General features: G+C 57.9%; 1 protein-coding gene across 1 annotated transcript; it reads right to left on the minus strand.

Moving 5' to 3' along the window:
• Nucleotides 1-873: 873 nt before the first annotated feature.
• On the minus strand, nt 874-4063 carry GGT6 (gamma-glutamyltransferase 6). The gene is made up of 4 exons (XM_060647659.3): nt 3528-4063; nt 2782-2966; nt 2577-2690; nt 874-2320 (listed from the first exon to the last, which is right to left on the minus strand). Exons 1-4 carry the CDS (start codon nt 3668-3670, stop codon nt 1290-1292), a joined length of 1473 nt encoding a protein of 490 aa, XP_060503642.2. The 5' UTR covers nt 3671-4063; the 3' UTR covers nt 874-1289.
• Nucleotides 4064-22356: the final 18293 nt, after the last annotated feature.

Here is a 22356-nt window from a genome sequence, read left to right on the forward strand (position 1 = left end):
GGGTCTCGTCGGGAGGGGCGGGGCCTATGGCGGCTGGGGGCGGGGCCAGCCCGGCCCGGGGTGGGGGGTGGGGGGTTCTTTCGCTACTGGGTTTAATCGGAGCGTGGATGGGAAGTTGTCGGAGGGTTTTATGCAAGGGCAAGCCTTGATCCTATTTACATTTTTAAAAGATTGTTCTGTGGCTACGTGGGGAATGGATTGTCGGATTGCCGAGGGAGAAGCAGGAAGAACCGTTAGAGACAGACCGCAGTGTAATATGAAATGAGGTCAGATTCCAGCTAATTTGGAGCTGGTAAGGAGGGATGGATGTGGGGGAGCAGAAAAGAGAGCGATGCCAGGTTTGGGGCTAAAATAGCTGGGTAGATGGTGGTACCATCCACTGAGCTGGGGGAGGATTCTCTTTGCTGATCAAGGGTTCTACAAAATCAGACATAACTTTTCCAAGGGCGGGCGGGAATACAGAGGGCCTCCCCAGCTTCTGGCCTGGAGAAGCTGTCTCTAGAGGGTTATAGTCCCGAGGGACCCCATCCCTGGGGGGACGTGGGAGGCAGGCAATGTCAGGGCCAAGCCCCGCCCCGCTCCGTCCCCCAGCCAAATCCCACACCCCAGCTGCGGCCACTTTTGGACCCAGGCCCCTAGGGTATCTTCTGTTCCTCCTCTCAACCCCTGCTGCCTGTCTTGGAAAATGAGATGAAAACATGGTGCCCCAGGGGGCCCGAGGTGAGCAGAGCAGGGGAAAGCTGAAAGGCAGGGCCCAGCCTCTGCCTGTCTGGGTGCAGGTCAGCTGTGCTGCCCAAGGGGGAAGCCGCCACACCGAACACTTCACAGGCTGATGGGAAACTAAGAACAGGAATGGCACAAGGCATCCAGGAGACTTGATCTTTATTTTGTTTCCAGCCCCGTTGACACAGATCAGCAGAGGGTGGCCTGAAGGGAAGGACAGAGAGGCCAGCAGTACCCCGGGCTCTGCCAGCCTTGCCCGTGGGGACTGGAGCCAAGACAGGGGCTTGGCGTCTTTCTACCTGTCCTTCTCAGGGGCTGGATCTGAACTCAGGGTTGGCCCCGGGGCCTGGGGCTCTTTCCTCATTGTCCTTGGGTTCCTTAACTGAAAAAAAAGAGCCAGAACTCCAGTCCAGGTAACTGACTAACTCCAATCCAGGCCAGAGGTTGTGGGCCTGAGCTGGCAGTGTGCTCTGTATGCACTTCATCACTGCTGGGCCTGCTCTGTCCCTGCCTCCAGGCTGGAGACCCCCCACCCGGTCCACGCCCTGCTGGCCACTGCCCCACACTTAGAAGCCCTGGAAGGTGCAGCAGCCACTGGGGACACTGGATACGTGAGCATGCTCTGCGTGAGCAGCTACCTGGAGCAGGGTCCCTTGACCACAAATGCTAGGGCTCTGTGTTGGTCCCTGCTGCTGCTGCTGGGCCCGGGCTTGGGGCCCCGCCAGGCGACTGAGCAGGGCACGAGTCGTGACTCTGGCCACTACGGGGTTTCCTGAGGCCACCAGCCCCAACACATCAGCCTCTGTGTCATCAGAGCCACCATGGAGGACGAGGGGGCAAGCCCAGCCCCCACTTGCAGACTCGGCCACCAGGTCACTCAGCAGAACCCCGGTGCTTGGGGACAGATGTCCAGAGCCAAAGGAGCTGTTGAGTGAGGAGGTGAGGAGGAGCACAGAGCCGCTGCTGTCTATGGTGGCCAGGACGCCGCTCCCGGGGGTCACGGGAGCTCGTGGGACTAACAGGCAGGGGTCAGGGCTGGGCCCTCCAGAGCGCAAGGCCGCCTCCACCCTCGCCAGCAGTTCTGGGCCAGCTGAGGGGCTGGGGGTGGTGGACAGGATGCCCTGGGGCATAGGTAGCTGCAGGGCTGGCTCCAGGGTGGGCCCGGGCCCAGGCGAGGGTCCCCGCAGCCCCAGGTCTCTGGCCAGCAGACTCAGCAGGGCGTCCCCGGCAAGGTCTGGGGTGGGGGCCAGTGCCGCCCCGCGTAGCACGGCGGCCAGTTTGGGGTTGGTGGCGCGGGCCCCGGGGCCCAGCGGGGTCCCGTCGGCGTGGCAGAGCAGTGGACAGAGGCCCTCCGTGCTCCGGGCGGCCAGGGCCCCGGCCAGGGCTGTATCCACCAGGAAGCCGTCTTGAGCCAGCGTGGCCGGGCCCACCAGCAGGCGTGACCAGGGCAGGCGGCCGAAGTGTGCGTGCAGCAGGCGCAGGGCCGGCAGAGCGGACGGCAGCCCCAGGCCGGGGGCCAGCGTCCGGGCCGGACCTGGCGTCAGGGCAGTGGAACTGCCCGAGGTGCTATTGTGGAAGAGGCCCCAGAACGTGGCACCTGGAGGAGATGAAGGGGTCACACGGGAGTCAGGGCACGGGGGTCAGGGGGACTCGGTAGCCCAGGTGAAGGGTCACCGACTCGGCCTGAGGTCAGGAGTTGCTCACTAGGCCTGGAGACGGGGGTCAAGACCACACGGACGTGGGAGCCGGGGCCACGATCCAGGGTTGGGGCTACCGCCTGAGTCCCAGGTCCTGCCACTAAGCAGCCCCGAGGTCAGGGCCCAAGAGCAGACCTGGGGCTGTGGGTCACTGACCTAGCCCCGTGGCGTGAGGGTGTACCACCGCCAGGCACAAAGCAGCTCCCACTCCGGCGTCCACAACGTTGCCCCCGGCGACGAGCAGCTCTCGGCCCAGGTGGGAGCACGTGGCTGCAGCAAGAGGAGACCGTCGGGGGGGGCGGCCGTCCCGGGACCGTGACCCCGGCCCGTCCCCCCTCCCCCAGCGGCTCCCCGCTCTGACCTGCAGGGCTGACGACGCCCCCGTGGTGGTACACGCCGGGGTGGTGGGAGTGCCCGCTGGGAGGAGGGGCCGCAGAGCCGCTGCTGGCGTGGAGCCGCCCGACCGCCAGGGAGAAGCCAACGGCCAGGAGTAGCAGGGCCGCGACCAGGCGGGCCCAGGCCCCGGGCAGCCCACCGGCCTCGTCCCTGCAGAGAGGGGTGTCCTGAGCCAGGACCGGGGCGGGAGGGCCACCAAGAGCCCCGAGAGGACCCAGGGGACGTTTCCCCAAAACTTGGTCTTACTTGCGTGAGGACTACAGTTTTGCCAAGGAGAAAGGCCTCCCGGTAGAGGGCGTGGACGAGACACGGCGATTGGAAGGAGCTTGGGGACACCGAGGACAGCTAGGGAGGGAGCCCCTGGGGAGGAGGTTGGAGAGGCAGGAGGGAGGCCGCAGGTGGGCTTGGCTGGGTGGGGAGCGGGGCCTAGCTGGGTGCGGCCCGGCTCCAACCTGCCTGGCAGGTGCACCAGGAGTGGGGGCTGGGAGCCCTTGGCAGAGCAGCTGGCCAGGCAGGCCTCGTACAGATGTCCCTTCGGAGGCCAGGTCTGGGGCCGCAGCTCCGCTCCTCCCCTGTTCACCCAGAAAGTTCCTGGAGCCGAGCCAGGCGTGGGGCGGTCCGACACCTGCCCCCACCTTAGGGGCTCCAGAGGGAGGGACTTACCAGCCTCAGGCCCGAGTTGCCGGGTGCCCAGACCCCTCCCTGACTCACCTAGAGGAGTCCTGGGGCCTCCAGGGATCAGGAACGACCAGCTCCGAGGTCTCCTCCTCCTCCTCCTCCTCCTGCCCGGACTCCAAGCTTGGATCCCAGAGCTGCAGCTGTCGGTACAGCACGGGCCCTGCTGTGGGTTCCATGGCCCCGCGGAGGCCACCCCAGCCCTCCTGCCTGCCGGCCTTCCCAGCTGAGTCCCGGCCTCGCCTGCGCTTGGCTGGTGGGAGGTGGAGGCAGCCGTGGGGAAGGGTGGTGTGTTTCTAGAACAGGTCTGGGCAGGGCACGGAGCCAGGGAGGCTGCGCGTGAGCCTGCTCCACTAGGGCGCGGGGCCTGGGGGCTCTCGCGGCTGGGGAGCCCGTCAGGGGGAGCAGCTCTGTGAGGGGGGAGCCACAGCCGCAGCCCGGAGACCCAGGACCCCCGCCGACCCCCGCCGACCCCTGCCTTTCTGGGGATGCAACCACGGGATCCCCTGGCCTGTTCAGCACTCGGTGTGGCTTGGGTCAGGGCTCAGCCTGTGACCGGGTCCCGGTGTGGACATGTCTGGCCTCTGCTGGGGTCTGCATTTCTCTGTCTGGGGAGGAGCCCCTGGGGCGGGGAAGGGGACTCCCTGGGCGTCATGTGGCTCTTGCCCAGCAGGTGGCACCGCAGACCTCTTGGGGCGGCGGCCCGGCCCCCGAGTTCCCCAGCACCTGTTCCAGGGCAACTTGGCACGGCCCGGAAGGTGCTGCGGGAGCGCGGTGGACCCCAGCCTCGGCTCTCAAGTCACCTGGGCTGACCAGTCTCCCGTGACCGCTTCAGACCTCCATCTCCCCTGCCCCACATCCCGACCCTCCCACGCGCCCAAGCGGGTGACCCTGCCTCCCACCTCACGGACCCAAATCCAGGCCCACGGCAGGAGCCCCTCATAGCCACCCCAGCTGCGAACCCACCTGCGCTGGGCTCTCTCCTCCCCTCTGCAGTGGCAAAGCCAGGCCCTGCCTCTGGTTCTGGCCCCCCACTCTTGCCTCTGGCTTCCCCGGGACCCCCAACTCACTGGCCCCTGACCCCCCCGACTGGCCCCAGGCGCCCCACTCTTGCCTCCGGCTTCCCCAGAACCCCTCCTCACTGGTTCTTTCCGTCCTGCAGCTTCAGGACCTTCCCCACTGGTTCCTTCTCGATGTTTCAACAGGGTCAAGACCACAGAGACTCCAGCAGACAGGCATGAGGACTGTAGACACTGGAGCAGTCCCACGCTGGGACGTGTCACACCCGCCCTCTGGGTAGAGCGAGCCGTGTGTCCACAGGACTGAACGCTCTTCGGGTGGATGCGATAGGTCAGTTGGATCTTACAAACACGGTGACGGGCCAGAGTCGGGCATGAAGGAGCACGTTCTATCTGCTTCCATGACATAAAGGGCAGGAACACATAAAAGGAGCTGTGACCACCACAGGGCAGGCGGTGACTGGGAGAGGCAGGACAGGGGCCGCTGGGATCTGGGACGTTGGTGACGATCCGTCTCTTAATCTCAACTGCTTACCCAACGGTGCCGATGGGGGAAATGCATCCCGTTCTCCATGCAGGACACACGCATTTTTCTGGAAGCATATTTTATTTCTTTTTTTTTTTTAATGTTTATTTATTTTTGAAAGAGAAAGGCAGAGTGCAAGCAGAGGAGGGGCAGAGAAAGAGGGAGACACAGAATCCGAAGCAGGCTCCAGGCTCTGAGCCATCAGCACAGAGCCCGAGGCAGGGTTTGAACCCACACACTGCGAGATCATGACCCGAGTGGAAATCAGGAGTCGGACGTTTTTTTTTTTTTTTAATTTTTTTTTTAACGTTTATTTATTTTTGAGACAGAGAGAGACAGAGCATGAACGGGGGAGGGGCAGAGAGAGAGGGAGACACAGAATCGGAAGCAGGCTCCAGGCTCTGAGCCATCAGCCCAGAGCCCGACGCGGGGCTCGAACTCGCGGACCGCAAGATCGTGACCTGAGCTGAAGTCGGACGCTTAACCGACTGAGCCACCCAGGCGCCCCCAGGAGTCGGACGTTTAACTGACTGAGTCACCAGAGCGCCCCAAGCTCCTGAAGGTTTTATTTCAACACAAAAGTTTTTTTTTTAAAGCTCAAGTGTTTTTTACATTAAAACAACCACCGTAGAAATCATCCTTCAATCCCACACGGTTCTCCGCCACTCCCCCCTTCTCTGGGCCTTTTCACCAGCAGGCGGAGTGCTCTCTCCCTTTGGCGAGCTGCAGAGTCACCCAAGGGGTTTGTGAAATCAGACTGCCGGTCCCTCCCAGGGATTCTGACTTTGTGGGTCTGGGGTAGGGCCCAGGAATCTGCCTTCCGAACGCCCAGGTGATCCCTTGACGATGCTCCGAGAAGCATCGATCTACAAAGAACCAGGCACAGCGGCTGCCTCCACTCCCTCGCCTCAGCTCACTCGAAGCCGGTTTCCGGGGTGTCTGATTTCTCCGGCCAATAAAAAGCCAACCAACCAAATGGAGATACCGGCAGAGGGAGGCCATCTTTCAGTTTTGCCAAGGCTGTGGGGCGCTCACAAAGACCATCGGCTCTCCTTTCTCAGGGAAGGTTATAATCTCAGAATGGAGACGGGTCCCGCCCAAGAAGGGGCAGTGGGGAACCGTCCGAGCCTGTGCGGCCCCCATGTCCTGCTCCACCTCAGCCCGGGAACTGACATTTCTGCTCTTACAACTAGGCCCCGATGAGCTCTTTGGGACCCCCACTTCCCCCGATTGGGTCCCGGGACCCTTCCTGATGTGGTCTTTCTCACTCCAGAAGCTCTGGGCTTGGACAGCACTGCCCCGGCTCCCCCACCCCACCCCACCCCGAGACACCTGTCAGCCAAGCTCCAGTTACATGCTAGGCAGGCTCTGGCGATGGGTGGCGGTCAGGCCAGGTGGCTCCCTGGGCTGACAGGCTGTTTCCGTGGGGGCTGGGAGTGGGGTCGGCTTCAGGAGACCTGCATCCAGTCCGGTCTCTGCCACTGACTTGCCACGTGACTGCAGGCAAGTGGTTTGACCGCTGGGAGTCTTGACTCCACTTGAAAATAGGGGTCACGACATTTCTCCTCCCAGAGCTGAGGTGTGAATTGAACGAGGAAATACACTGAAAGCACTTGGCCAGTGCCTGGTATGAGGTAGCCCCTTCAGAAACATGGGTTCCTTCCCGGGATAGTGTGATTTACAGTAAGAAATACACGTTTGGTCATCCTGTTCCCGCCCAGAGCTCCTAAAACCTCTGGAATCTCCTCGATGCCAGAGAGCCCTCAAGATGCCTTTTGTTTGTTAATGAGGTGGCATCTGGACCCCACCCAAGGGGGGGGGCGTGGCCAGGAGCAGGCCACACGTGACCAGAGGCTGGCCCCTCCAGTCCCACCCCTGACCTCTGGGGACCCACGAGGGGCGGGAGGTCCGGTCGGTCGCCGGTGGCCAATGACTCGATGAGCCGTGCGGTTCGGCGAAGCCTCCGGGAAAACCCCAGAGGACGGGGCTCAGGGAACTTTTACAAGAAGCTGGTGAGGCAGGGAGTGCGGCGTTTCCCCGGGTTCTGGAGGCCGCCCCAGCGCACGGCAGGATCCGAGGAGGGGGCCGAGGGGACCTCTGACCCATAGCCGGTCAGTCAGAAGTACAGCCGACAGCCCGGCCTTGCACTTGGCCCCTCCGGTGGGGCGGGGTGGGGGGGGTGGGCAGTCTTGTAGGACCGAACCCTTAGCCCGTGGACTCTGACACTCTTTCCGGGTACATGGGGTCAGAAAGGAGTGGAGGGGCAGGAGAACGGCTTGGGTGTGGGACCCCGCCCCTGCCCCATGGGAATTGGGTCCAGGAAGCAATGTCCTTCCTCTCTGCTTTCGGGCCTCAGTCTCACAATGCAGAAATGGTCTGGAGGATTCACACCCAGCAATGCCCCCCAGCACCCCCCTCCCCCTCCACGGACGGCTTTAGGGCTGCAGTACGGGACTGGAGACTCATCAGCTCGAGCTCTTAGCCTTAGCTGTACATTAGAATCTGCTGGTGAGCTTTAACGACACCTAATACCCAGGCAGACCAATTAACTAATCAAACCGGAATCTTTAGGTTGGTGATTAATCAGTATTTTTTTGTAGTTGCCCGGGTGTTTTTTGTAGTTGCCCGGGTGTTTTGATATATAGTAACAGTTGCGAACTGGCTGCCTTTCCTAGCCGTCTGCTGGCGATTTTTGCAAGGGGCAACCCTCTCTGTCTCTTAAAAGCTTTAATTTAAATTCCAGTTAGTTAACATACAATGTAAGATTAGTTTCAGATGTACCGTTTGCTGATTCAACACTTCAGCACAATACCCGCTGCTTATCACACCCCGGCAATTTGTGAAGGTGCCCGATGTCCTGGTGTCCCTCCCCCACCCCCCACCCCCGTCAAACGCCAACCAAGTCAGGCCCCCCAGAGACCTGCCAGCCGGGATTATGTCCTCACAGACACGTGTATCAGGCGAGCCTGGTACCGCCTCACAAGCTGGCGGCTGGGAGGGGCCGGGATGGCCAGGGGCTGTTGTCCTTTGGTGTGCCCACACCCCCCAGCGGCACTGGCTCCTCGGGGTTAATTTCTTAACTGCAATTGAGAAAACCACACAAGGGGGCGCCTGGGTGGCTCAGTGGGTTGGGTGGCCGACTTCGGCTCAGGTCATAATCTCACGGTCTGAGAGTTCGAGCCCCGCGTCGGGCTCTGTGCTGACAGCTCAGAGCCTGGAGCCTGTTTCAGATTCTGTGTCTCCCTCTCTCTGATCCTCCCCCATTCATGAGCTGTCTCTCACTGTCTCAAAAATAAATAAACGTTAAAAAATATATATATTAAAAAAAAAAGAAAGAAAACCACACAAGGGGCTCCCGAGGGGCTTGGTTGGTTAAACGTCAACTTCAGCTCAGGTCATGATCTCACACTTCACAAGTTTGAGCCCCGTCGGGCTCCGTGCTGACAGCTCAGAGCCTGGAGCCTGCTTCACATTCTGTGTCTCCTTCTCCTTCTGCCCCTCCCTCACTCGCACTCCGTCTCTCTCTCTTTCAAAATAAACAAATATATCAAAAAAATTGTTTTAATAAAAAAAAAAGAAGAAAACCATGCAATGGTCCAATTCATGGAGACAGAGGGTAGAATAGTGGTTACCAGGGCGGGGGAGGGGTACTGGGGAGTCACTGTCCGTGGCTGGGGGGTTGCAGGTAGAGATGATGCAAAGTCCCTGGGGTTGGGTGTCCAGCAATGTTAAGTCTGCTTGGTGCTGCTGAATTGTACATTTAAAAATGGCTAAAACGGGACATTTTATGTTAGCTATGTTTTAACCACAATGAAAAATGCAAAAAAAAAAAAAAAAAAAGCATACGTCCTCCCAAAACAAAACGTAAAAGTTCACTCAGAGTTAAAATCCCCTCCCTTGCACCTTCTCTGTCTGTTTTGGGTAGACAGTGCAACAGGGAAACAAGCGTGTGTGCACGTGTGCATGAGACAGACAGAGGATGTGTGTGTGTGTGTGTGTGTGTGTGTGTGTGTGTGTCTGATTTCACTCCTCTCAGACTTGCTCGCCGGCTCACCCCCAGACTGTTCCTCCAGGGTGGGAAGGGAGGGGGGGAGGGGAAGGAGGCGGGGAGAGGGGCAAGAAAGGTTTTCTGACGGATACCGGACACCGGACTCCGCCTCGGCCGGCACAGAGCCTCTCAGGGCTTGGCGTGTGTATGAAGCTGACTCATCTGTTTAGGTCGGGCTCTTTCGAAGCCCTTCCCAAACCCGGCAGCCCGCACCACGACCCCCTTGGCAGGTGGCAGGTGGCTGAACCACGCGCGCTCCCCGGCCGCTGCCGCCTGGATGCTGGGCTGTCAGGGTCTCACCTCCCGCCAGGGGGCGCGCGTGGACAGTCTCCGCTCACCTGGTCCACGGGAGGCAGGCGCCGGGCCCTTCCCCCCAGAGATTTCGGGGTGCCAGCTTCCCATGCGGTGAAGTGTCTTCTCTTTGCTCTCAAAACTACCGTTGGCCGCAAGTCCGCCATGCGTTCCATTTTTAAAACCAGATTTGTTGAGGTGTCGTGTACATAAAGGAAAATTTACCGATTTTGACGTATACCGCCGTTTTCCAACACCACCACGATCAAGGTGGACATCTGTGTCACCAGGAAGTTTCCTTGTGGCCCTCAGCCTCACCTTTTGCCTCTGGCCCTCGGCAATCACCGATCTAATCTCTATCCCCACGGGTTTGCCTTTACCAAAGGAATCCTGTTTTGGGGATTTGTGTATTCCCAATGGAATCATACAACATATAATCATTCCTATCTGAGTCCTTTCACTTAGCAGAAGCCTTTGAGAAGCACCCATGTTGTCGCATGTATTAACATTTTTATTTTTTATTGGTGAGCAGTGTTCATTGCATCTACACACTACAATGTATTTGTTCATTGGTAGAGATGGCCTCGTTTCCAAAATTTTATTATTGTGACTATAGCTTCTATAAACAATCGTGTGCAAGCCTTTGTGTGGACACATGTTTTCATTCCTCTTAGGTGGATCTAAGAGTGGGATTTCTGGGCCGTAGAGCAAGTGTATGGCCGACTCAAGAAACTACCACCCTACCTTCCAAGGTCACTGCTCTGTTTTGCATTCCCATCAGCAAGGAATGGGAATTCCAGTTGGTAACACTTGGTATCGTCAGTTTTAATTTTTTAAAAAAATCTTTAAATGTTCATTTACTTTTGAAAGAGAGACAGAGTGAGAGTGGGAGAGGGGCAGAGAGAGAGGGAGACACAGAACCGGAAGCAGGCTCCGGGCTCTGAGCTGTCAGCCCAGAGCCTGCCGCGGGGCTCGAACTCACAAGCTGTGAGATCATGACCTGAGCCGAAGTCCACCGTTCAACCGACTGAGCCACCGGGGGGGCGGGGGGGGGGGGGGGGCTAACTTCAAGCATTTTTTCTGCTATTTTTCTGCAAGTTTTCTGCTATTTCAAATGGTATTTTTAAAAAAATCCCAGTGTCCTACTCAGGTCTTGCTGTTGTAAAGAAATTCAATTGATTTTTTTATATCGACCTTTCCTTGCATCCGAAGACCTCGCTAAGCTCGTCTATTAGTTACACCGGTTTCTTTGCAGACTGCTTAACGTTTTCGACTTGGACACTCATGTTTTGTGAACAGAATTTTACTTCGTATCCAATATGCCTTTTCTTCCTTGTCTATTGAACTGGCTAAGACTCCTGGCACAATTGTCAACGGAGGGGATGAGACAGGACACCCTGGTCTGTTCTCCCCTAATCTTTGGAGAGACACATCCAGCCTTTTATGGTCAAGTCTGGTGTTAGTTCTAGGTTTGTTTTGGCTGAGCTTTGTAAGGTTGAGGAAGTTCCTAGTTTACCAAGAGGTTTTTAAAAACTCGTTAATCATTCCTGGGTGTTGGGCTTTATCAAATGGTTTTTCTGTATCTGTTGACGTCATCCTGTAGTTCTTCTGGTTGGCGCTGTTAATTTGGATTATACTGATTAATTTTCAAAAGCTAAACCAGGCTTGCATTCCGGCATAAACCCCTGACGACCGCGATGCATTGTCTTGTTGTGTATTTCTGGATTTGATTGGCTCAAATTCTGTAAAGGATTTGGCATCTATGTGCATAGAGAATATTATTCTGTGTGTTTTTTTTTTTTTTTTGTAATGTTCGTATCTGTTTTTAGTATTGGGAAAAAACAGGCCAGAAGCTGGTGCTTTCTTTTAAAATTTTCCTTAATTTCGGGGCACCTGAGTGGCTCACTGGTTGAGTGTCCAACGCCTGATTCTGGCTCAGGTCATGATCTCAAGGTTGTGGGATGGAGCCCTGCATGGGGCTATGTGATGATGGTGGAGACTGCCTGAGATTCTCTCTCTCTCTCCGACCCTCTCCCCTGTTTATGGCATCCTCTCTCTCCAAAGTAAGTAAGTAAGTAAGTAAGTAAGTAAGTAAGTAAGTAAATGAATGAATGATTCCTTAATTTCTTAGATGTTTCTTTTAACCTTTCCTGCTGAAATGTTTGGTAGAAATCATCAGTAATTTATGCCTGGAGCTTTCTTAGTAAGAAGGGTTAGCTATCCTTTTTGAGTGAGTTTTGATGCTTTGTGTTTTTGAGGGATTTATGCACTTCACTTAGTCAAGTTTATTGGCCTGAAGCAGTTCACGGTATCCCCTCATCATCCTCGTGTCTGTAGGGTCTGTAAGATGGCCTCTGCTTCACTCCTGATGATTCCTGTGTTTTTCCCCCCATCAGTCTGCCTAGAGTTTCCCTCTCGCCCCCCATTTTATAGGTCATTTCAAGGAATCGGCTCTTGGCTTAATTTCTGGCATAATTGACTTTACTGTGTTTCTGTTTTCCGCTTAATTAAATTCTGCTCTTCTATTGATGATTTTCTTCTGCTTATTTCAGGCTTGACTTCCTCCCCTTACTTCCTCTTCTGACTTCTCCCAGGTCAAACTCATATCATTCATGAGTCCACTTGTATCTCTTGTTAGATTATCGACTCCGGCTCTTTGTTTGCTGTTTCCCTGATTGTTTAGGGTTTGTGCTACTGCATTGTGACTGCCGCAGCCCACTGGCACCACTCTAGGGGTGACTCTGTGCCATTTCACGTCTTGTGGGAACCCAAAGCATGAGCTGGGGCAGCGGAAGACCCCGCCTTTCCGAGATCGCTGTCCTTTGTCACCTGACACCAGGTGTCTTGATGTCTTGTCTGTGTTTAGATCATTTTGGTAAGAGGGACAATTCAGTCTCTGTCATTCCATCTTGGCTACAGGTGGCATCTCCTTGACTTCTTTTGAGATTTCCCTTTTCTTTTTTTTTTTTTTTTTTAAGCAATTTGTGATATGGGTTGGCGTGACTTTCTCTGTTTCTCTGCTTGGATTTTGTTGAGATTCTTGGATCTATGGGTTGGTCGTCATCGTCTCATTTGGAAAATTTTAAGCCGTGATGTATTGACATATTTTCCATTGTCGTCCCCTGACTTTCTCCCCTCCCGGGACTGCAGCTACGCCTATGCTGGGCCCCTTGGTGCTACCCCCCGGCCCGCGGTGACTCTGTTGACGTCTTCCTCCACGGCCTTTCTCTCCGGGTTGATTTCCGGTAGCTACACTGCATTTCCTTCAGACCCACCGACCCGTTCTCCAGGAAAATCTCATCTGGTCCCCGCCCCACCTGGTGTGTTTTCATTTCGGGGGTGGTGTTCTCCAGCTCCAGAAATTTCACTTCGGTCCCTTTGGTACGTCTTCCATTTCTCCCCTCGTCACGTCCAACTCCTCCTCGGTTATGTCTGTTAGATTTAAAACAGCCGTTGCAAAGTCTTTATCTACGGATTCCATCATCCCAGCGTTTCCAGGTCTGTTTCTAGGAATTGGTTTTTTTCCTACGTATGGGTCAGTCTGGTGATTTTTTTGTCTTTTTTTTTAAGTTTATTTATTTATTTTGAGAGAGAGAGAGTAAGTGGGTGAGGGGCAGAGAGAGGGAGAGAGAGAGAATCCCAAGCTGGCTCCACACTGTCAGCTTGAAGCCCGACGTGGGGCTCGAAATAACCTGCACCGAAGTCAGACACTCAACTGAGCGAGCCACCCAGGGGCCCCAGGTCTGGTGATTTTCTAGTAGAGCTGAATATTCTGAATTTTATGCTGTTGAGTGCTGCATTCTATTTTTAAAAAGAATGATGGGGGGGGGGTGCCTGGGTGGCTTAGTCGGTTAAGCGTCCAACTTCGGCTCAGGTCATGATCTCGCAGTCTGTGAGTTCAAGCCCCACGTCGGGCTCTGCGCTCACAGCTCAGAGCCTGGAGCCTGTTTCGGATTCTGTGTCTCCCTCTCTCTCTGACCCTTCCCATTCATGCTCTGTCTCTCTCTGTCTCAAAGATAAAAAAAACGTTAAAAAAAATTTTAAAAAGAATGATGGGTTTTGTTCGGGCTCAGAGCCTGATGTGGGGCTCAATCCCACGAACCATGAGATCATGACCTGAGCTGAAATCAACAGTCAGACACTCAACCGACCGAGCCACCCAGACGCCCCTACCTCACGTCCCCAAGACGTGTAAGGTGAGAGCTCGTTGTGGTTTTGATTTGCATTTCTCGGCTAATCAGCGATGTCGAGCACCTTTCAATGTACCTATTGGCCATTTGCATGTCTCCTTCGGGAAAACGTCTATTCGGGTCCTCTGTCCACTTTTATGGGTTATTTCCTTCTTTGATACTGAGCTGTGAGTTCCTTATATATTCTGGGCACTAGCCCCTTGTTGGGCACGTGGCTTGCAAGTATTTTCTGCCATTCTCGAGTCTGTCTTTTCACGCTGAAGGACATGCCCCTTCTGAAGACTCTCCCCATGCTCGACGTATCGTGAGGTCTCTCCACTCCAACGGAGGAAGCGGGGACAACCCCGCCCCTGCGTGAGCCCCACAGGTTGCTTGGCCCGGCTGCCTCGTGGTGCTTCTCTCCTTAGCCTTGGGTGGTTTCCTCTCACCTGTGAGCCGTCAGGTCTCGGCCCAAACCTCCTGGAGCCCCCCTGCAGACGGCTGCGTCTTCTCCGGAGGCCCCTTCCTCCTGGGCACGTGGCCTCTGTTGCCTTGGCTCAGTGAGACTGTGGGCTGCTTTTGGGCCCCGCTGCCGCGGGGCCGAGGGCGTTCACACTGCGCGTCCTCCCGTCCCGGGGTCACAGGGGTCACAGTCTGTGCTGCCTGTAGAAAGTACGTTTTCTGTCTTTTCTCCTGACTTGTACTTGCTCATGGCAGGAGGGCGCCATTCCTGGGGCAGAAGGGGAAGTCCTCCCTCCTAGACTTTTGAGGATCAGGTCAGAGACCAGTGTACCGTGTTCTCTAAGTTACCCCGTTCCCGGATCAGCAGACGGTTTACTGACTGACTCAGGGATCCCGGTGAACCTGCTTTCCATCGGCCGGGGTGGGGGGGTGGGGGACAGGACGTCCCCCCCTCTTTCCCTCTGCTGGGGGAGGACAGGACGCCCCCCCCCTTTCCCTCTGCTGGGGGAGGACAGGACGCCCTCCCTTCTTTCCCTCTGCTGGGGGAGGACAGGACGCCCCCCCCCTTTCCCGCTGCTGGGGGGGGAACAGGACGCCCCCCCCCCCTTTCCCTCTGCTGGGGGAGGACAGGACGGCCTCCCTTCTTTCCCTCTGCTGGGGGAGGACAGGACGCCCCCCCCCTTTCCCGCTGCTGGGGGGGGGACAGGACGCCCCCCCTCTTTCCCTCTGCTGGGGGAGGACAGGACGCCCCCCCCTCTTTCCCTCTGCTGGGGGAGGACAGGACGCCCCCCCTCTTTCCCGCTGCTGGGGGAGGACAGGACGCCCCCCCTCTTTCCCGCTGCTGGGGGGGGGAACAGGACACCCCTCCCCCTCTTTCCCTCTGCTGGGGGAGGACAGGACGCCCCCCCCTCTTTCCCTCTGCTGGGGGAGGACAGGACGCCCCCCCTCCTTCCCGCTGCTGGGGGGGGACAGGACGCCCCCACCTCTTTCCCTCTGCTGGGGGGGGGACAGGACGCCCCCACCTCTTGAGAGGGGTTGAAACCGCTTCTCTCCTGAGAAGTGATATCTCTGATTATTTCTAATTGCTCTCAGCTTCTCCAACCTCTTTTGTGACTCGAGGTGGGGTGGTCGGCTCAGGTCCCAAAACTGCTTCTCAAGCACCTCCGGCTTTGGTGGGTGTCCCCACTCTGGAATGCGGGGAGTCCTCGGCACCTACCGTCCCGTCCCGGAGTCTCAGTCAGCACGGAGACAAGACCAGTCCTTCTCCCGTATCCTGTTGTACCTGTTTAAACCACTGCAGGCAGGTTTCCTGTCTCCCAACTCATACAAGCCCCAAGAGGAAAATTAGCTCCTGGGATGCACAGAAAATTTTGCCCGGATCAGGGGCCTGGAGCAGGGGCGGCAGAGAGATTCTGCGGGGTGGGGTGGATGTGACGGGCAAGTGTGGGGTGCGCTGGGAGGGAGGGGCCAGGAGAAGACGATGGGACCCAGGGGGAGTGATTTGAGTGGGTGGGGGGGCCCGGAGGGGCTGGGAGGGTTGGGGGAAATCAGAGGGACGGGAGAGCTGGCTGGGCTGCTGGGCTCGAAGGGGGGGCAGGGAACGGTGCCTGCAGAGAAAATCTTTAAACGTGTCTAAATTGTGGCAAAATATACATAGCGTTTACCATCGTGAGCATTTTAAAGTGTGCCGCTGGGTGGCATTAAACAGGTTCACAACGTTGTGCAACCAACCCCACCGCCCCTGGGCCTCGCTCAGCTCCCCAAACAGAAACCGTCACACGGTAACCAGCCCTAGCCGTGGCCGTTTGTCCTGTCTGCTGGTGGAGGTGTGGGCGGCTGGGGGTCCTGGGGGGTCTGGGGGCTGAGAGGAGTTTGGGGGAGTTGGTGGCTGGGGCTGGCCATGTTGATAAATCGCAGGCCTCCCGCAAACAGGGCCCTCTGGTCCTGACCGTGAGCACCTGCGCAGCAGCCCCTGGGACTGGGACCCTCGCCCGGCTGGACCTAGAGCTCCCTGGCTGCAGGACGGTCCCTGCCCCCACCCACCCTGTCAGCCTGCTGTCATCCTGCTTGGGGTGGAAAGAGAGAGGGGGCCTGGGGGACCCCACCTTTCCTCCTCACTGGGGCTCGGGGAGGCTGGAGGTGGCATCACGTTTTGTTTGTGTTTTACTCGTATCCGGCCACTTGGGAAGCGGTCTGCTCGTGGTCCCGGGTGGGGTGCTGGATAGAGTCTCCAGCCTGTGGTCCCGGGTGGGGGGTGCTGGACACAGTGGGAAAGGGGGGGACGTGGGCGGGACGGGTGCTGAGGATACGGAAGACTGTCCCGAAGGGTCTGGGGTCTGGAGAGGGGCTGAGGGATAGAAGGGTGCTGGGCTGGGGCTGCAGGGAAGGGCTGAGGGTCTGGCGGGGGGCCAGGGAAGAAGGGGAGGGATGGAAAGGTGGGAGGGGCAGACCGACGCTCCTTCGTCCAGGCTAAGACTCGGCACCGTGATTAATACGGTTTCTGCGCCTTCGGCCGCCCTACTTCCAGCCTGAGTCAGGTGCAGGGCTGACTGGAGTCGTGCACTGGGGGCCCGGGAAACCCCCCTTCTGTCAGGTGTTGACACAAACCGCGTCCCCCCTTGCTTGACGCCCCCCCCCCCCCCTGAATTCGTGCACCGGCACCATGGCCGTCAAGGCCGCCGGGACAGGGAGGGTGGCCGGAAGGCCACTGTGAGTGTGTTCCTGAGGCCTCTTGTGGGCATTCTGGGCTCACTTCCTGGGGGACCTTGTGAGGCCCCGAGGGGTGGGCAGGACAGGCACCTGCGGCCAGCTCCCATCCCTGCAGGCGGTGACTGCGGACGCCCCGGAGCAGAACGTGAAACACTTGGGGGTGAGAGCCTGTCAGCTGAGCCCTGGGGACAGGAGGGGGGGGACGTGGTAGGCAGGGGAGGGACAGACGGACGGGGACAGGGATGGAACGCCGGCTGCAGCATTGGCTGACACGTGGGACGGTGGGAGTCAGGCCTCCTGACTGCCGGGGAAGCTGTCCCCCCCAGTCCCTTTCACGTGATGCCCGGAAATGTAGTTGTTACCATTTCTTTCTCTCAAGGTGCTGTGCCCACAGCTCTGGGAAAGCTCGCCGTGCTGCCTTCGTTCCTTCGAAAACGTTATTTTATTCTGATTTTTAGTGTCGCCCGTGAGGACTCTGCGTCGTAATCTTGTTTTCCGGGTCTGGGATTTTTTTTTTTTTTTCCCCTTGATCCTTGATGTTCTGAAGTTTCACTAAAACATGAAATGACCACGGATTTGTTTGTCTGTTATGCTTAGCATGTGATGAAAATTTTTCCGGTCTAAGGACTTTTTTTTCCCCTTGTTTTTGGAAAACCCTCTGCCGTCAATTCTTCTGTAGTTTCTCTCCGTCTGTCCTTCTATGTCTCTGTTCTGGAAACATCTATTTCTGTCTCCTTGTGCCTAGTGTTTTCTGTCGCAGCCTCCTCTCTCGGTCTCTTGGGGCTGCGTCCTTGGTGTTTTCTCAGGTCAGTCTTCGCATCCACGGTGACTCTGTCCCGCTCTGCTCCGGGAAGATAGCCCACCTTTTGAATTTTTCAGCTCTAACTCTAACTTCCCATATTCTGATGGACTTTGTTACCTGACCTGCTCGTACTTCGTCCTCCCGTTGTGGTTTCATGGTTGCCACCCCTCGGTTTCTTTGAGGGCCTTGCCGATGTCTCCTTTAAAGTGCTTTTCAAATTGCTCTAAAACTCGGTTTTCTCAGCTAGCGGTCCTTCCGTTTGGCAGATTTGTTTGCTTCGTCGGGGCTCTGTGATTCCTGGTCACGTGGTCACTCGGAGATGCTATAAAACCCAAGGCCACCTGCTGGCCGCCTCCGTCGGGCTCCCGATCAGGGTTTCCCCAGAAGTGACTGCTGTGGGCCTGCACGTCATGTGACTGATGCATCTGTGGGACAGTCCCTCAGACCCTGGCAGCTCTGCTGAGCCTTTGGTGTTTGCCACGGCCCTGAAGGGTGAACGTAGCCTGTCTGGTTTATCTTCGTTCACAGGTGGTGCTGGTCCCCACGCTGGCCGGGCCGCGGCCCCGTCCAGCTCAGCGCTTATGCCGTGGCCCATCCCCCGTCCCCCATGGACTGCCAGCCTCCGCCTCCTGTCCCCTTTCTCTGAAGAACTGGTCTCCGTTTCTTGTCTACAAACATGTCCTCTCATGTTATTAACTTTCGAAAATCTCACGTCTCGGGTTTGTAGCAGAAGGTTCTAGACATCTTTAAGGAGGAGGCGACCTTGCCACATGTGGCACAGCCACTGCTGACTGAATGTGGTTCCACAGAGGATCTGCAGAATCACACCTGTGGGCTGTGTGTCATTCCTTGGCTCGAGTCACGACGGCTCACATCAGGCCGTTTGGACCTGCTGGTGACGCGTCTGGCTCAGCCTGGAGCAAAGACATAAAGGTGGACAGGAGCTGTCCTGTTCACTGACAGCCAAGTGTGAAGCATGGACGCATATTTGCTGAGCTTATTTAACTCATATGCAACGCTCTGTGCCTGACACAAGGGCCTTACAAACAGAGACAATCCTAGGATGCAGAAAGTCTCACCGTAACCCCATTTACAAGTAAGAAAACAGGCACAACAGATAGTGAGCCACGACTACGATCCAGAGTCCAGGGCTCTTAGCCAGTCCTCTACACTGTCTACGTGTGTGTGCGTGTATGCACGTGTGTGCACGAGTGTGCATGTATGTGTGTGTGCGGGCATACGTGCGTGTGCGTACATGGGTGCTTGTGTGTGCACGTACTTGTGTGTGTGCATGCGCGTGCTTGTATGTGTGTGTGTGCAGGTGTGCATGTATGTGCATGTGTGTGCGGGCATACGTGAGTGTGCATGCATGGGTGCTTGTGTGCACGTGTGTGCATCCGTGTGCACGTATGTGTGTATGTGCACGTGCGTGCGTGCACGCTTGTTTGTGCGTGTGTGCTTGTGTGCAGGCATGCATTGTGTGTGCATGTGCATGATTGTATTTGGGTGTGTGCAGGTGTGCATGTGCACACATGGGTGTGTGTGTATGTGCAGGCGTGCGTGTGTGTGTGCACTCGTATTTGCATGTGTGCAGGTGTGTGTGTGCATGCATGGGTGCTTGTATGTGTGCAGGCGTGCATGTGTGTATGCTTGTGTGTGTGCTCTATTTGCGTGTGTGCAGGCGTGTGTGTGCAGGTGTGCATGTGTGTGTGCTTGTGTGTGTGCTCTATTTGCGTGTGTGCAGGCATGCGTGTGCGTGCATGGGTGCTTGTATGTGTGCAGGCGTGCATGTGTGTATGCTTGTGTGTGTGCTCTATTTGCGTGTGTGCAGGCGTGTGTGTGCAGGTGTGCATGTGTGTGTGCTTGTATTTGTGTGTGTGCAGGCGTGCGTGTGCATGCATGGGTGCTTGTGTGGGCGTGTGCGCTTATGTGCATGCATGTCCGTGCGTGTGTGCATGTGTTTGCACGTGCTTGCTTGCACACAGGGGCGTGAAGTCACACTCTGAGATGGCAGGACTTTCCACAGTGAAGCAGAACGGAGGACAGAGGAGCCTCGACCAGCTCTGCCCACCTCCTCCCCGCCGGTTCAGACTGGCAGCCGGAGGGCATCAAGGAGGCCTGGCTGCAGCAGGGGCGGTGGGTTCTGCCCTCTTCCCCTCTCCCCCTCTTCCTCCATCAGGGAAAATCTGGACAATGGAGAGGAACATGACAACCGCTCATCCTTGGAAGCAAGGGCCGACACACCACCCCATGGCTACCCCCCTCCCAGAGACAGAGGATGCAAAGAGACGTGGGGTTATGAGGGGAGAGCAGAAAATGCAGAGAAATACAGCCGCACAGGGCGCAGAGACAGAGAGATGTACCCGGAGGGCGTCTGAGATGGAAGTCTCTCTGGGGGAGGGGAGAGGTCATGGGCAGGGGTGGCATCTCAAGGCGCTGAGCCCCTGGGGGCCTGGAGTCCTTGGGGGGTCTGGGACAGAGGGCTGGGCCCTCGTGAGGGGGTGGGGCTGGGGCCGGAGCAGGTGCGCGTGCGTGTGTCTGGTCCCCTCCCTGGCTGCTGGCCTGACGTCCCTGGAGCTGGAGACAGGTGTCCCGCTCCCCCACGTCCTCCTCCTGGACAGGGCCAGCTGGCCCAGCCCCCCCAGTGCCAGTGTCAGGTTCCAGGCTGTTCCCTGGGGGAACTTTGATCTGGAAAGAATGAGGGTGACCAATCTGGCTGCTGCCCAGGGCCGCGCCGTGCCACTGAGACCTGGCCTGGGCTGCCCCTGCCGCCTTCCCGCCCCAGGGACACCAGGCAGTTAACCGGGGCTCAGGGGACACGGCGGGGGTGGTCTTTCTTGCTTCCTTCCCCTCCCTTGTTGGGTCCACCTCGGTCCAGTCACTGGTCCGTGCACCCCCTCTTTCACCCCTGCATAGCATTGGCTGATGGAGCTGGGCACGGGGGCAGAAGGATGAGCGAGTCAGGGTCCTGCCCTTTCAGGAACCCCCAGCCCACACCCCAAAGAGTGATCATTCCTTAAGACAGAAGCTGCACTTGGGAGGAGGGAGGCAGGGCAGGGGAGAGGGGACGTATTCCAACGGGCACAGTGGGACAGGGAGGGGAGGTGAGTGGGGACCTCAGGGGGGCTTCCCAGAGGAGGTGGCATTGAAGATGCGCTCTGAAGATGTGAAGAATGGAGAGTGGAGGGGGGTCTGCCGGACAGGACCGCCAGCAGCAGGGGTGCTTCAGGCAGAGGTACCAGGACAGGCGTCAGTGCACGAGTGAGTTTTGCGCATTTTACCGGAGGGGCCTTGAATGGCACTGTAAGGCGTCCCCTGTTGGTGGAGGGGGTCCGTGGGTCAGAGGGATGGTTTTGTCAGAGCAAGGGGCCTCTGGGGGCTGGCAGGGGAGGGGCCGAGGAGGTGCCGGCAGGCCCTGAGATCTCCCGTGGAGGCCCCAGCCCTAGTGAGTCTCCAGAACTCTCCTGAGGGAGCCAAACGGCTTCGGCTTGGGCAGGCCCCGCACCTCGGCCTGGCCTCCCCACCCCCACTACTCACTCTGAGCTAGCGGCCTTTGGCTGGGCTGAAAGCGGACACTGGCCAGCCTGCGGGGCCCCTGGGGAAGGCCGAGGAGCCGGGAGCCGTTGCCCTGGACCTCTGGCTCCTCTTGTCCTGGAGGCCACTGAGCCAGGCTCTATAAATAGTCCGGGAAGGGGGAGGGGAGCGGGCTGAGCAGGGCTGGAGGGGCCAGGCCTTCGGGTGGGAGGTGTGGAGGGGGTGGGGAGAAGGCAGGAGGAGCCCAGAGCTGGAGGCCCAGCTCTGCCCCCAAATGACAACAGCTGGGCCTCTGCCTCACGGGGTCCCCTGGGCCGGAGAGGCCAGGGTCAGCAGGGCAGAGTGAGTGCCCGTTCAGAGACTCGTGTTATAAAAGGGAGGGGCCTTCCTGGGCGGGTGTCTGGAGGCCTGAGGGTCGGGACAGGAGCTGGGAGGGCTCCAGGGTGCTCTGCCCTCAGGAGCTGGGAGGGCTCCAGGGTGCTCTGCCCTAGACACCACTTCCCCAGGGACCCAGGGGCCCAGCACAAACAATGGGGGGGGGGGGGCGGTGCTGGCTCTTCCCAGACCTCAGTGTCCCCTCTTGGGGCCACAGTCCCCAGAGTGCGGGCAGGGAGCTAGGGTGAGCCGAGGAGGCCTCTACAGGCCGTGCGACCGGGGCTCAGGGGCTGCTACTCCTGGAGATAGAAAATGTGAGCCCGACTACCTTCTCTGGGTTGGGGGGAGGGGGGAGACAGCTGTCTCCACTGCATGCCCCGCACAGCCCCTGCCTCCGTGGGCAGGACCGCAAGCCCCTCCACGCCGGGGCGGATGTGCTTTGTGCTGTGGGCCCCGTGCCCCAGCAGAGGCCCGTGGGAGGGGACCCAGAGGCCCAGCACGGTCCCGGAGGCGGGAAGCGCTGCTCAGTGTGGCTGCCTCCCCAAACCAGGGCACCTCTGGCATTTCGTGCGCTGGGGTCTTCAGAGTGGCCCCCGACCCCCGGGATCTGCACCTTGTAGAGACCGACTTTCAGGGGCATGGGACACGTATGATGGAGCTCACACAACCACACACATCTGATTAGGTAAGCTTGTGTAGACACAGGACGGACACGCGAGGATATGCACGTGTGCATTAGCGGCCGAGGACCCATCCCAGTGTCAACGTCGGCACATGTTCTGTAGGCACACACACACGTGTGTGCATAAACGTATGCTCACCACCCATGAGCAAATGAGCAAGAATCCCTCCTGCAGACACGGTACCGTGAATGAACACGTGCCATGCACACACGTGTCCCTGCAGGCACGTGCGCAGATACAACAGACT

This window comes from Panthera onca, chromosome E1 (assembly GCF_046562875.1).
Source record: "Panthera onca isolate mPanOnc1 chromosome E1, mPanOnc1 haplotype 2, whole genome shotgun sequence".
In the NCBI taxonomy this organism is placed as follows: Eukaryota; Metazoa; Chordata; class Mammalia; order Carnivora; family Felidae; genus Panthera; species Panthera onca.

Coding starts and splice junctions, on each gene's coding strand:
- GGT6 (XM_060647659.3), bottom strand. CDS start 3,670: ATGGAACCCACAGCAGGGCCCGTGCTGTACCGACAGCTGCAGCTCTGG. Junction 2,691..2,781: donor GGGCGTCGTCAGCCCTGCAG/GTCAGAGCGGGG, acceptor CTCTTGCTGCAG/CCACGTGCTCCCACCTGGGC. Junction 2,321..2,576: donor CCCTCACGCCACGGGGCTAG/GTCAGTGACCCA, acceptor CATCTCCTCCAG/GTGCCACGTTCTGGGGCCTC.